Raw genomic sequence first — 15,886 nt, 5'->3', positions numbered from 1 at the left:
AAATAAGGTCTTAGTGGAAGCCACGAGGAGGGATCTCACCAACTGCTAAGATACAGACACTAATTCATCTGGCTACAGCACTTAACCCTACAGAGGTGAAGGGCAGATAAGAAGAACTTCCGATTATTTGGCTAGCAAACGGCAAGCACAACAACACAACAGGTTTTCAGTACAGAGGTTAACTTAGGGACCAAATGGAGCGTATAAAAATGGCAGTGGCAAGGCAGACAACCAGCTCAGTAGCATGGATTCAAGTTCAACAGAATATGCACTGCTAATGGAACAAAAAAGGCTCTGATGCTCTGTGTGACAGTAACTTTCTTTAGGTTCAGAGACAGCAAGCCAAAAACAACCTCCAGCCCCTCCCCCCCGAAAAAGACATCCTGCTGAAAATAAAACAGACAGTTCAATGCTCATTACAGTGCATTTTGCCTGCACCTGTGTGTGGGCTGAGAATCCTTTTTACTAAGTTTTTAAATATATCACAAACACGTGCATAGACGAAACACAAGGCATAGAGCCGTCAGAGGCAGACTAGTGCCAGCACTTCAGCCTCCTGGCTGTCAGGTCTGATTCCAAATAACCTTTTGTCTCCTTGTTCCAGCTACTAAATTACAGATCAAGTGAAAAATGTAATTATACCCTGAAAGGCCATGGACAGCATCTTGGAATACACTGAATTGTGAGCAGAACAACAATAATAAAAAGATAAACTAGTATTACCTGTGGTGCATAGCTAATCCAAAATGCTCCACAGTCCCACATGAGTTATTACAGAACTGTTTCCTATTTGCCAACTTCTCTTTTTCGGGGACAAAAAGACATCCCCCCCCTCTCTTGGCTCCTCTTTAAGCCATGTGAAAAATATATCTTCCCTGTTGCAATAAATACTCAGTTATACTGTTACTGAATTCTACTGTAATTGGTTTTTATCTTGAGGATGATGCAGAACTTGCATTTTTTAAAAGTTACATGAAGCTGAGAATATAAAGACTTATTTTCTATGCACAAATGTATCTGCTAATTTTTTACAGAATGAGAAATATTAAAAAATCTATAGGAATATATTGTTTTCTAAATTGGCTCTGATAATGTTATATTACATTGGAAGTGCTATCAAATACTGAATTAACTTTTTTGCCATTTGTTTATTGGAATATTAGGTATGCAAGGACTTTTTCTGCATTCTTGCACACATCTCTAAACACACAACTATTCAAAATACTAAATAATTCTTAGCAGCACATGACAAGATAAAAGTAGGTGGTGGTATTAGAGTGCAAACCTCCACAGTTGTTAACCCAATTTACATACAATCAGAAAGGCTGCTGATGGCTGAAATTTTCAAAATCCTCTTTCTTATTAGTGTCAGGATTCTTACCCTTATTCAAGTACTTGTAGTCATGTTTTAAAAGGAAAATAGGCAATAAACTGGAAAAGTATTAACATTGAAGTCACTATCCTTTTATTGCAGTCTTCTACCTCAAATGTAACTTGCAGAAGGATCAAGCTCACCATTTGTATTTGCCAGCACAGAGAGGGCTCTTCTGAGTTTGAGAAGATAAGAATATTTATCAGTCCATAGACAGCTCAGGCACTCACTGATACAGTAACACATTCCCAAGTCTGATCTTGAGTTTTGCACAAGATCAAGATTTGAGTGAGATGTTCTGCTTGTGTAGTAGAAACTCTAGATACTAAACTGAACTAAGCGGAATAACTAAAGTTATTCCCATCACAAAATTCTACTTGAAAGGCACTCAGCAGGTAGATGTCGGAGCTCCACCCCTGTTATAATGTGCAGAGCTTTAATCTCCCCATGACTGTCACCCAGTGAGGTGCAGGTGCCAGGATCTCCAGGCAGCCTGGTGGGAGCATCAGCCCATGGGCTCTGCGAGCTGCACATGAGGTGATGTATTGAACAAGCCTCCCAAAACTGATTCATGAGCTGCCCATGCTGTGCCTGCTCAGGAGGCTGGCTCAGCACAGCCCCGAGGCACTGGACCCTGGGGATATGTATCACAGCACACTTGCCCTCATTTCTAGTCCTGGGCAGCTCTAATGGTTCAGCACTGTGCCTCAACCCACAGCTATGCAGTCTTGCTCTCATTTCAACTGGGGCAGTATCACACCTTTGTTGGAGAGCATGCACTGTGACCTGCAAAGGAAGAAAATGCTGGAGGTACCTCAGCTACCTTTTTAATTTTTTTTTTCAAATTTGCAATGTAAAGAAATTAGAGGTTTTGTATTTTCTCATGAAATTCCATGTCTATAGGTGGATGATACAGAGCTTATATGTGGAGAAGGAAACGAGCCACTGAATTGAGAGCTCATTAAAAAACCACACATGGAAAAACTCCCTATGAAGCATCATGTGGAAGTTATATGAATCCAGCACTGAATGCAGTGTCTCATAAAAAGCAACTTAGATCACATGATGACTTGACTCTATTCAACTGGGATTCTGCCAGCCCACAAAGAAACCACAATCCAGACTTTACTCTTAATTCCTAGTACTTTAAGGCCTATGAGAAACCAAATCAGGTGAATGATATCCTTGAAAATACTCTCTTTAGTCCAATCTCTAGCAGTATACTTCATTTTCAGCCATTCTGGAAGTGCCTTAAGCTCTGTCTGCAAATTCACTTGGCCTCACATTCAGCAATGCATTATAGACCAGATGGATTTAGGAAAGTCCACTGATTGGATTCATCAAGTTAAAGGAAGCGGAAGAGGGAAATAAAGGAAAATTATTTTTCCTCCACTTCCTGAAATATAAAAATTAGAATTAACTTATTTGAAAGTGATTCCCAGGTGTCTGTCTGTGTACGTAGGTTGTAAAGCACAATTTTAAGAATGTAGCCTGGCAGCAACCAGGAATCAAGCCACGGACATGCAGGACAGCTGCTCACTGTCCAAACTACGTGTTGGTCTATTAGTATTTTCCTGAGGCCTGCAAAAATAACAAACATAAAATCCCTTACAGAATATGGGCATCAGAACCACTGCAAATTAAAACAGGCATAAATTCATCTTTGTGGTACAAACCACAAAGACTCTTCTGATGCCAGAGCACAGATGCTTTGGACACAGTTTTGATGTGCTAAGACAAGCTGTTAAAATCATAGAATCACAGAATGGTTTGGGTTGGAGGGCACCTTAAAGATCATCTAATTCCAACAACAGGCATATCTGGGGCACACCTAGTGTTAGGCAAGGAGAGGATCTATTCCCATAATCCTGTTCCCATGGCAAGGTCTATTTTCCACACTCCTCAGCACTGGCATAATGAGCACATGTATTTAGCTCCCTTTTTATATGGCTAGCCTTGCCTGTAAGAGCTCACACTCAACAGCTAAAACCAGCTCTGTCAACTCAGGGGTCCATACATGAGTTGTGCCAGAGCACACTGACAGACAATAGGATTCATCCCAGAATTCTGGCTGGCAGGGGATCTACATCTCCCTTCCAGGAAGAGCAGCAAAAACCTGTGCAACCAGCAATATGGATATCTCCTGCATGAACGAAGTTTGTCTTTAAAGTGTTTTCAGTTAGTCCAAAGGATCTGTTTGTCTTCTTAAAATATCCATAACAAGAAATAAGAATTTTCAGAGCAGACATATTAAATAGTATTTTTTTGGTAGAGGCAAAGTGCTCTGCCCTGGTGATGGCTGTGACCCTGGCTTTTCTCAAGGATGAACTGTGTGAAAAGGCATTTTCTCACACAACAGAAAATACTTGCGTTTATTCTTTTACCGAGACAGAAGCAACAACATACGTAAAACTACAGCCTGGCTGATGTAAACAGGTGTCACACAGACATGAAGAATAAAAGCATATTTTCTGCCAATGAGCATTTAGCCCTAACCAGTGTATGCCACTACTTTAAAATCCCAGCTTTAAAATAAAAAGCTGTGCTTTTCATTCACATAAGGATAAATGTTGGGTTTTCTTCATTTGAATTTTTAAATGCATTATATATATTCCTACATTAGCCTTTCAGATAAGTAAAACAAGTAAATCATATGATGTCTTTGATTATTAACTCCTGTCACTGTTTACATAAGTCCTCTGAGACTGGACTATTCTGCAGGACCATTGCCATGGACACACCTATTCCTTACGGCACTGCATCATAATCTGTGTTTTAAAACAAAAGGGACTTGGAGAAGCTAAAGACTAACTATAAGGCTTGAGTAAGCAGTGGTGAAATTTGGCACGTTTTTTAAGAACAAGATGAATGCCTGTTGTTAAAAAAAAAGGCATCAGGTGGTCATGTTCCCATGAAACCATTCATTGCCCAAGCACAAATGGGTGTCAGCAGTGTAAGATACCCTAATTCAGTCCCCAGAAACTCTTAAGTAAACATGCCACCTAGTGTTTAATTGTGACAATTTCATTCATAAATCATCTTGATTGATTCCTCCCAAGCTGTTCCCTGCAAGTCTAGGTTGTATAATGTCTAGCAGAGTTACCTGGAGATGTCTTCTCCACATTTGTGCCCACTCTCCCCCACAAAAAGCCCTGTCTCAACTTCTATTTTGCTCCCGAAAAACTCTGCCAAGCTACACTCCTACCCCATCGTTTTTTGAGGAGCACACAGCTCAGACTGCCATGGGCAATGCAGAAGGCACTGAAAACTCACCTCAGAGGTCATCCCTGCTGCCAAGGTCCCCAACAAGCCTGACAGACTTCAGTAAAGCTGCCTTGTACTACCAGCCAAATGGCACCTGGCACAGACTTCCCATGTTTCCCTGCCTAAAGGCACTGGACAGAATTATTCTGGGAAGGTGAAGCACTATTTCTAGCTTACAGCTTGCCAAAAGGGAATGAGTTACCACAGCAGTTGTACTGTTTTGATGGATGGATGAACCAGCAGAAAACCAGGGAAAGAGGCTTTCAAAGTGTAACATCTCCCCAGGCAGTGAAGACAATTTCTCTTGAAGCTCTGGCAATCTTCTCCTTTGTCACCTCCAGCCCCTGCCTGATAGTGGCACACTTGGCTTAAATGCAAACAACCCTCCCCAAAGAAGAGCTACTGCAGGTATGTGGCTTGGGTCCTGTCTCTGTGTTTAAAACATGCCAAATTGTCTTCTTACAAATTCTAGTCAAGATTCTCTTGATGTTTCTCTCATGGACACTCATTATGTTCCTAGGGATTAAATTCCTGTACTGAGTGACATCATAGTACAAACTGTCCTGAGTTTTTGGTAATGTCTTGTTTGCACTTTTTCCAGATCAATAAAAAATCTTAAGTGACACTCCTGTCCCTGCAGTACTTCATCAGCCGCTCTCTCCTAGCTCATCAAGTTTCTGTCTATCTCTGTTCTTTGCTTGAAATTCCTCTACCTATTTTTGGTCCGTGTAACCATGTTCATGAGCCAACCAAATTTGAATTAATGTCAAGAGTGCAGTTTCATGAGAGATTGTACTACTTTACTAAAAAATCCAATTATTCTGCATCTGCTGCATTCTTTTCACTCAGTATTTTTGTAAATCTATCAAAAAAGCAATCAAGTCTAACTGGCAGCATTCCTTCTCTATAACCCATGCTGATGACTGTGCGCAGTCCCACTGTTCTCCAGGGCTGAGAATGCATTACAAGGAAGAGCCCACTGTTACCATTTGTATTTGTCACTCCACAGCGTCCTCTTTTCCAAATAAAAACTACTGGTTCCAGAACTTTGTAGACAAACCTCAGCTGAGAACAGTCAACAGCACAAGCTTCACTGTGGCCTCTACCAGCTGTCCTTCTGCCCAGGCTGCTGCCTTCTGCCTGGCAGTGCTGTCAAGTTCTGTTAGCTGAGACTGTGCCCGACTTTCAGCTGCTGACCCAGCCCAAAGGGAGATACCTGCACCTGGATTCCCAGTATCCCAGCTGCAGGATGTGGATGCAGGCTGCTAACCTGTCTTTGTGGTGCAAGACCAGATGAAAAAGCCTTGAACACTAGGACTGTGGCTGCAGTTAATGCCTCACTAGTGCCGTGGCAATTCTGAATTGAAGGTGGAATGTCCCCTCCTCCCAGGGGGAGCAATCAAATGACTGGCCCTTAGCTACATTAGTACGTTGTCTTCATTTAGCCAAGATGAATCAGAGCCCAGATGATATATTTTCAGACACAGAAAACCATAGAGAAATAGGACTAGAAGGTACTGCAAGATGTTTTTCTCCTGCCTGCCTCAGGTACCCATGCTATCTGTGCCGCTTCTGCCAGATGTTTTCTAATATGTTTCTATGCCTTATGAGGAGGGAGATTTTGTCACCCCCTCAGGTACTCTAGCCCAGCCTTTCGCTGTTCTTTTTTTCCTCCCTTAATAGCTAACCTGCAATGTTCATCACTGTATTTCAGTCCTATCATTTCTTGTCATATCCATCTTGAAAACAGAGGACAGGTTATTTTTTTCCTTATAATTAGCCAAGGCAATGTATGACCTAGACATGCACATAAATTAAAGTACTTATTTTCTAATCAAAATATAAAGGAAAAATACTATTCATGATTTAAATACTTTCTTTTTGACACTAATTCCAAGTTCTCTACTACCAGAAATTAATTTCTCTCTTATATTTGAGAAGTTGAACACTTGTCTTCCAATATCCAAAAATGGCAGTCTAAAGGTGCTTGTAAAATTTTAGTGCCTATTCCTACACAGTGTCTCAAGATTCATGTAAGATAATCAAGTATAGATTTTTACTTAAAAAATGCCTTTTCATTTTCCAGTGGCTAGACAAATGAAATGTTTATGCTGAAGGCTCCAACCCAATCCCTGTGGAAGTTTGTTTATACGAATTTAATGCCATCAAACTGTGTAAGGAGCATAAAAGCCAAGACAATACACCCTCAAACAATCTTTTATTTTTAGTACAACAAACTAAGCATGGTTTTCATGCAACAAACATTTAGCTTTAGCAGAATTATTAATAAGATCATAAGAGGAAAATACCTAAGAGAAAAGGATTAATTTATGAATTCAGTAGAGCCTAGCTGCAGATACACAGTACTGTACTTGAAGAGCCAAGCGGCATTTGCCTTAGGAGTACTATAAGTACTTCTGGTGTATTGAATAATTTTTAGTACTAAACTGAAATTCTTATCTGAGAAAATTTCAACCTAGTTGTGATAGTCACATTGCTTCCATCAGGCTGTCTTTCAAAAACACTGGATTGGGAAACACTACAGTGGTAACAAACTTGATCTTTACCTTTGCTTCATATTCTTAGTGATACCCTTAGCTGCTCCAAGTCCCAGTGAAATCCTTACGGGTCTTCCTCTTAGTTCAGTAGCATTTGGATCAGATTATCCCCATTGCATCATGTCATTTGTGTAAATCAGTATTGTCTCTAACTTACAAGCTCTCTTCAGGCATAATCATATCACTTATTCTGCTTAAGGCAAAAGTCACGAATTCTAAGCTGACAATAAAAACACAACATAAACCAGGAACCTGGAGAGATGTTTATAGTTCAAGGAAGCCATGTCAGCAAATACTTGGCTATGGAACCTCTCTTTCTCTTGATTCCCTCGATTTCCACTACTAATGTCATAATGAATACAAATTATTCCTTTCAAAAATCCTTGTCTAATCCAGCTAAATATTAGGTAATAGTTAGGAATGCCACAGTCAATTACAAAGCAGCATCCCTTTTCCTGTGCTTAAACACAGCCAGAATGAAGGAACTGAAAAAGACACTTTCCACAATTTTACTTTGGTAGCTTTCTTATTTTTATTTCTTGTAAAGTGTCTATTTTATACTTATGAAGCACTAACCAAACAAAAAGCTGTAAAGAGACACAGCTGGAAAATACAAAAGAATGCCAACTTCGAAGGGCAAAAGAAAATCATTAGCCAAATACATTTTCGGTATGATGCTGTTTGTCACTTGAAGCACAAATTCACTAAAATTTTTATTCTGGTAGTCTTACTGTATTAATATAAACTCCTTGCTGTGGTATAATACCAAAGAGTATTCTGTATGGAATCACTACTGAATTGCTAACAGTTACTTAAAGAAGACAGGTATGGAGTTAAATACTCATGTCAAGGCTCGCTACAATTAAGTACATACATGTGGTAACCTGTGTGTAGAATACTACTCTTGCAGGACAAGCCTGATTGACTGATGAAAGGAATTCATTATTCCCAAAGTCATTTTGATGTATTTGTTTGTTGCTTCTAGCAGCAAAAATGCCACACACCTTTTATCACTGTATGCATTACTTAACCCTGCAGATAAAGGCCACCTTTGTGTACAGGCTTTATGTTGCTTTTTATCAGTGTGGTGTCTGAGCATCTTCTGGGCAAAATCAGTACTGCCAGGGAGAAGTCCCTTGTGAATTCTGTGGCTATGCATACAGGAGTGTGACTGTAACCCCTAATAAAAGATGATGGTGAGTTGTTAACTTCCATGTAGAACTGAGTATTTTGATTTGCTCTAACCAAGCATGCTGCAAAAAGCAGGGAGTTGAAGGCAATGTGAAACACACCATGTCAAATTATCAGTGTCTTTCCAGCCCAGAGTCTGCAGGAACAGATGCTTCTGTTCACTACCTTTTAACCCCAGGATCTGCTGCTGGGGCAGCACAGTACCCTGCAGCCCTCCTGTGGAAGGAAATGCTCAACATCTGGATAGACATCCCAGCAGAGAATTAAACACTATCTAGCAACCTGTAATAGGATCATTAGAGGTTTAGAGGAGCTGCAGAATGGGAAGAATAATGAATAAATGAAAGACTGAAAAGATTTCTTTATTGTTGGCTAATAGCAGTACCTGTAGAAAATTCAATGAAGAGACAAAAATGGAGTTGTAAGATGAGGCTAAAAAGCCTTCAGAAAGGGACGTGGTGTGAATAACAATGTAAAAGTGTCAAACACTTACAAAAATTCAACCAAATCAGAGCTCGTCTTAAAATCGACTGCCTCTTGTACAATTTTGATGTAAGAAGAACTGCACTGCCCCTAAAAACTTAGTTCCATAACCAGATTACATCTCCAATTAACGGATGTTAGAAAATAATCTTTCCTGGGAGTCCTGCATTTTCTTCTATGGGAAACTGTGTGTGAGCAGCATGACTAATGAAGACAGTAATATCAACTTCTAGCAAAGTTATTCTTCCTTTTCTGTCACCTTTGCCTTAATAGGAATAGTTTTCTTATCTGTCTATAACTGGCGTGGGATTTTCTGCCAGGGAAATCTAGAGACTCCCAGACTCCATAATATGCTAATAATTTCAGCTCTTTAGTTCTAGCTGCAGTGTTAACTGAGGGCTCCATCATTTGCAGTTCAATGTCCAGTTATGAGTTCCAGCAAAGCAGATATACAGAGGTTACCATGTCAAACAGCAACATAGAGTGCTCTGCACTGTCCCTGTTAAGTGAAGACTCCATGAACAGCTCAGTCTTGGTTCAGCTCAAACTCTGCCCTGTTCTGTACAGACCATCATTGCTAAACGCCTTGTGCTGCTTCTGGCATGTACTTGCAGCCAGAGAGCAGAACAAGCACTCCAGCCCAGGCTCCAAGCAAACTCATATTTCATGTACAACCGGTATGTTTGAACTGACTGAGCCAGATCCGACTAGGAGAGAAGTTGATGGGAGCTTTGCCAGGATCCAAGCAAGCAGAGACCTGGCACTGGAAAAAGCCTTCCTTAATCTTTACTGCACTTACCAACAGTTTGTCCTCTTTCAGATAGATTAAGATCATTCTTTTTGCAAACACTTTAAGCTCAAATGCTGCCAAGGGTTTTCTTTAACTCCAGCTTACTGCTCTCATCAGACCAGCACAGCAAAGAAACAAGTTGTGGGGCCAGCCTTTGTCAGACACAGGGCACTGTGTCACAGCATCCAGGTCCCACCCATGGCACAGGGTGGTTGCAGTAGTGCACAGGGCAGGTGACAGGCGTGGGATTCAAAGTGCAAGAGCAGGGAGCCAGGATGGCTTTCCGTCAGCAACTGCAACAGCTTTCACCTGATCAGAGCATTAATGAAACTACAGCTTGCATCTACTTCTAACATTTCAATTCCTCAAATACATTTTTCTAAATTACAATTGCTAAGGTAGGATTAGACAGAAGTATTATTTTCTCCTTGTCTGCTGACTCAGTAAGGGCAGCATTTGCAGGAAAACGCAATGATGATAAATGTTTCAGAACTACATGTTTTACTGACAGACTGCTGCAATTTTTTTTGCTCCTATATGTGAAGATTAATTGCTTACAGCAGGTTACACTTCTCCTACATTCACCATTAACTTGAACTACTGGTAATTAATTACAGGACGTACCAGGCACCAGTACCAGGTACTTATCTGCCCTACATCTTCTAGTATGTGTTCATTTGCCCCAAGTACAGGATTCCATAAGCAGACCAAACATAAAGCAGGTGATCACAACTTGCCCAAGATTAAATCACAGCCCTAAAGAGACATGTGATCATCAAATTATCTTTGCACAAAAATTCTCTCTCTATCCAAAATTCATGTTGAACCTGGATCCTGTTAAAATGACAAATGCCTACACTGCTAAGAAAGCATTTACAGCACGCTGTTCTTCCACAACACTTCATCCCTAAAAATCATTGCGGCTCCCTTCAGATTGAAGATCTGTTAAACTATTCAGACTAAAATTTAGAAGTTGTGTTTACAAATCAAGCACCTCTTCAAAGTCACACAAAAATAACTTTTGGATGAAACACCAGCATTAAGTACCTTAAAGCATAAATGTTTTCTTAGTCACGATATAAAAAAGTTTGGATAAAAATGCATGAACAACAACAGCTTAATCCAGCCCAAATAACACATCCCCTTTTGGGAATGGGCATGACTCCACTAATTACAACCTCAAAGAAATTATCATTATGAGAACAGACAAGTACCCCGGGCAGTACCACAACGTTTCATTTGAATGCTGGCTCCTTCTGCCAGCCTGTGTGTTGGTGGCCCCTCTGCCGACCTACCCCAGGGGAGTGGTGGCACCAGAGTGATGGAGACTTGGAATAATCTCCACTGTCAGTGTGGGAGGCGACAGGACGAGCAGACTCCCTGGATGGTGTTAACAAACCCACTGAGGAGATGAATGCCTTCAGCTGCACTTTCACACTCCAGAATTAGTTCCACTATGAAACAAAATCTCCCTTGTAAAGAGACTAATTTCTTAGAAGTGTACTGGTGCTTAACCTTAGAGCACTGAATTCTCATCCTCCTCTTGAGAAATAATGGAAGTTCCTGTCCTGCATGTATGGCTTTCCCCCATCATTTCTGGATCATTCAAAACACTCTAGGTAGCACTTTCAAATAAACCAGCTCAGTAATCTTATTTTTCAACGTTTCATCTGTTCAGCTGGCCAGAGAAAAAAATATGAATGATTTTTCACACATTCAGCAAAGAATTTACTTTGCAGAAAAAACATCATACTGAATATTCATTAACTTATTTCTAGGGGTCTGAAATCTACTGGAGTTGCTGAAGTGGGTGAAGTTTGTGTTTTTTGGGCAAACCATGGCCTTTGCCTAAAATGCTGTCCAACACATGGCAGCCTCAAGCAAAATACCTGATAGAACTCTCACTGAACTACTACTTCCCCATATAGTCCTCTGTTTTAGAGGATTGCTAATGTTTATATAAAAACAAACATGAAATTCCCTTTATCCTGTTTTATCCCCATTTGTTAGTACTGACACATGCTTGATAAGTCACCAGTTTATTCCAAAACCCAGTCCATACTTAATCTGAGGCTGCTGTGAGGAACAAAAGGGAAGATGACCCCTGAGTCTCTGTCTGCTACCAAACTTCTCAGGAGCATATGAATCAAAAGCAGCTATGGTAGGTTTCACCATACAGACTTCTGTGAGCGTTTTCTTTTAGTTGCTAATATTTTAGTTATGTAATCTTTTTTTCACATGGATTTGCATGAGATGATGGAAAACTACCGGTACCGGAAGAGAAGCCCACTGAGAGTCCTAATCATCAATATTAAGGCTTTAGCTGCTACATCAAGTCTTCAGCCTGAGCAGATCCCCTTGTCTATTCAGCCCCACTCATCTTATAGCTGTGAGTGCTCCTACTCCTTCTGGCAAGAAAAATATGTTAGAAACAGCTGCTATTCCTCCTTCTGCTCTTCCCCTCAGTGGGAGGAAGGCAGAGAGGGCTGCCAACAGCATAGTGGCTTAGCTGAAGCCAGCTATTTTTACATGACAGCACAGCCACAGAGCCCAGCCTTGCAGGCTGCTCCTGCCTGCATGTACAGAAATCTAGATGAGCACAAGTCCTTGTAGGCCAAGGACCTGCCTTTAACATTGTGAACCACCTCAGAGATAAACAACACTCTAAACACCAAAATTTAATTCAGCAGCAATACAAAAGAAGACCTAATATAACCACTAATGAGGTCCAGAGGTGTGTTTTCCCTACTGTCAGTGCATTACATCAATTCCAAACATTTTCAAGCACAGGTACCTGGAACTAACAATGCCACACTCCTCTCATATTAAGCCAATATAATAATTTTTTGAGCTTTGTCATCAGGGAAGAGTCTTGCACTCTCCTCTGTCTGCATTTCCACTTGTATGAGGTGGATCAGGCAGCAGATCTAGCAGAAAATTCATGTATTTTTTCTTCCGACTGAATCAGTTTTAATCTGGAGCTGTTTGCTACAGCGTCACCTATTGTGTATCTGCATAAAACCATGTCAGTAAAAAGGTGGTGGTGAAGGAGAGAGGCCAGGGGTTCCTTCAGCAATGGTTTGCCTTCCGTTGGTCTAAAAGGGTTTTCATAATACCTACTAAAGCTGCCCAGCCTGAAGAACGGCATCCAACCCCAAGCACAACAGAAAACGCAATCCGTTATGGAATACTCAGTAGTAGAGCAATCCACTCTGAAGCCTTTGAGAGCACTTTGAGAATTACAAAACACTTGCTCCTCAACTGCAAGAACTGTAAGTAAAACTAAACACAAGTTTGAAACTGTGTTTTTCCTTGTACAAAACAAATTCTTCTGATTTCCTGGAGAAAGTACCACGGTTTTCAACCGTCATGATTGCTTTATTACACTACATGAATGTGATAATATTTATAATCACCTCAGTAACGATCCAGTTCCAGAACACCCTTTGGACCATTTTCTCACCTACACAGAAGAAAAAGTTTGTCACGCTGCACTATGTCTACTTCTTATTGTGCCTCAAATAAAGTAAAAATTCCCTTTCTCATGCCTGTTACAGCATTCAAAATCATCCAGTGACCAATCACAGGAATCAACTGAATGAGCATTGGATGTCTCAATGGCATCTACTCCTCTTGGATACTACAATACCAAACAATTGAAGCAAAAACTACTGTCACCAGTGGATTCATTTTGAAATAAAATTTGAACGGAGAACTTGTTGTGCCATTCTACAGAGACCTTCCCTGCATCAGTATGCCTTCCCTAAAGAATGTCATTGTTAATGGAATTAATTTGTTATAGAGAATGAATAGGTTTACATGTCAGGTCAGTTACTCAAGCAATTATTATTATTGAGAAATCTAAACCAGTATATAATCAGACAATGCATATATGTGAACCCAAAAGATAATTCTGCTACAAATGTCCTAGAGAGACAAGGATACACATAAAAATATCTGATCTATTTTCATATTTGCCATAACTATATGACAGCAAATTCACTCCCTGCTTTCCAAACACAAACTGGCTCTGGTTTCCAAATAGCTGGCCAGCACACTGAACACTAAAATCAACAGTCACACTGCAGAAGTACACTTAACAAATGTCAGTAAGACAATTCAGCACAAGGACCAGACAAAAAAAAAGTTTTGTTTGACAGCTCTTGCTGCCATACCACCTGGGAAATGAAAATATCCACATGTCACTGCTTACAAGGCTGTTTCTCGTATGTAAAATAATTTCTAATTTTACATTTTCAGATGGCTGCTAACTGCACAAAATTCTCAATTTATCATCATTTAAGTCCTAGTCCATACAATGCTATGGGATACACATGCATGAAAGAAGATCAAGGAAAGCCCACTTCAAATGAGAAGAGCAAGAAGAAATGGAGGCAAGCAACAACATCCCAATTTCAGACCCACCAGAAGGAAAGAAAACACATAATATGCCAATTCGAGACCCATCCACCAAAGGCTTGTCAGAGAGGAGGAGCTTTGGATAATGTACAGAAAGACAACAAACTTGAGCTGTGGTGAAGGGTCAGTGGGAACCAGATTCATAACCCTATTGTTGGAAAATGCTTGAATATACATGGAGAAACATAACCTGTGACCAATTTTAGATACAGCTCCTAAGTTAAATGGTATACACCCATATATTTACACGGTGAAAACATTTGCATTTGGTACTTATCAGAAAGTTTTCATTATAAGCTCCAGTCAAATATTAGTTGGGAGCCAAGGTCATATTAACAGGATGCAAATTTTGCAGTGGGATAGCAATACTTACTAAAGTATAGAAAAACAGAAACAGGTATTCTGACAAAACACTTTTTCCTCTCAGGTTTGATAGAAAGACTGGTATTAATTACAGAAATTTTAAACTTATTACTTACCTTTTCAACTGGAGTATTTTCTTCACTTGTTACACTTGCTTTTCTTGATTCATTTTTTGTTCTGCTCAGCCTCCGGGACACTTTTTCTCTAAGCAAAGTGGCATATCCAATGTGCTCATATATGGGGTTTGTTGTCATTTTGGAAATGTACTCAGAAGCCTTTGTTTCTATATACAATGTGATCAAGCCATCTGTAACCAGATCATGGATTGACTCAAATCTTTTCTCCCCAACGAAGTGCTTCCCATCATAGAACAACCTGTAGTTTAAAGTCTGATTACCAAATCTGCAAACACCAGAAAAAAACGGAGGGAGAGAAGAAAGAGAGAGAGAATTCAGACTGTGTTAAAGGCTCTTCCATCCTGAAGCATTTTTGAGGTGCAGAAAGTGGACACTTAACCACATATGGGTATATTTACAGTCAACAAAGAGATGGACATTCACCAAGTAATCAAAATCCTAAGGGTCTGAATCACACTGTCAGGAAGAGACCAAACTCCTAATTCAGGGCCCAACTAACTATCCAAAATTACGTCGGAAAACTCTAGCCCTATTTACAACAGGTGTAATCTATTGGAGTTTTAAAGTGTTTTAATAATCCAAGTGCTGTAGTGGGACATTCAGTTTGTGACACTGAGCTTGGGATCCCATTATTGATTAAAGCATTCAAAGATATGGTATTGTGTTAAATGATCCTTATATTGCATCAAAACTGCATGCCTTTGCACACTTTGTTGGGCCTTCAAATCACATGGTTTATGCCTCCTATTTTTTGCCCACATTTTTCATATGAATTCCCAATTTATAATTAAATTCAGTTTTTGATTCTACAAATAATTATCCAGATGGATTTAGAAAACACGTTGTTTCATCAAAACAACAGGCATTTTGCCATAATTCTTATCCTTTTTTTTTTTTTTTTTTATTCTTCATTTTGGAATCTCTCTCCAAAACCCTAAAAAATTGTGTTTGTTCTTTTTCAGCTGACACAAATTGGCTTTAATTTACACCACTTTTTATCTGGCATGACTCACCAGCTTTTCCAGCTTTACCATCTGCACAGCAATACAAATTCTAAGCATGATTTCAGCACTGTATCACAGCTACTTGGGATATTTCCTTACAGGATTTTTTCTCATGGTTTACAGGAGAGTAAAAATACAGACTTTTAGTTTGTGTATATCTCACAGGAGTAATAATGCCATAAAAATTGCAAAATATTGCCAAGGAGTTTTTTTTGTGAAAACCCAACTGAGTATCTTGTCCTCTTGCCACCAACACACAGTCTCTTTGAGGCCTGAGTGGGCAGGTTTGGAATGGCACAGCTAAG

At 39.9% G+C, this 15,886-nt stretch overlaps 1 protein-coding gene across 1 annotated transcript in view; it reads right to left on the bottom strand.

Moving 5' to 3' along the window:
* Positions 1-15,886, bottom strand: part of CHN2 (chimerin 2) — a 155,785-nt gene that overhangs the window by 50,154 nt on the left and 89,745 nt on the right. The window contains exon 6 of the mRNA XM_085051012.1: positions 14,557-14,842. Coding sequence (XP_084907138.1) covers positions 14,557-14,842 — 286 coding nt within the window. The remainder of the gene's footprint in view (positions 1-14,556; positions 14,843-15,886) is intronic.

This window comes from Lichenostomus cassidix, chromosome 2 (genome assembly GCF_008360975.1).
Source record: "Lichenostomus cassidix isolate B80296 chromosome 2, HeHo_3.0, whole genome shotgun sequence".
Lineage (NCBI taxonomy): Eukaryota > Metazoa > Chordata > Aves > Passeriformes > Meliphagidae > Lichenostomus > Lichenostomus cassidix.
Note: the sequence above shows the minus strand (reverse complement) of the source record. Positions and strands in the feature narration are given on the sequence as shown.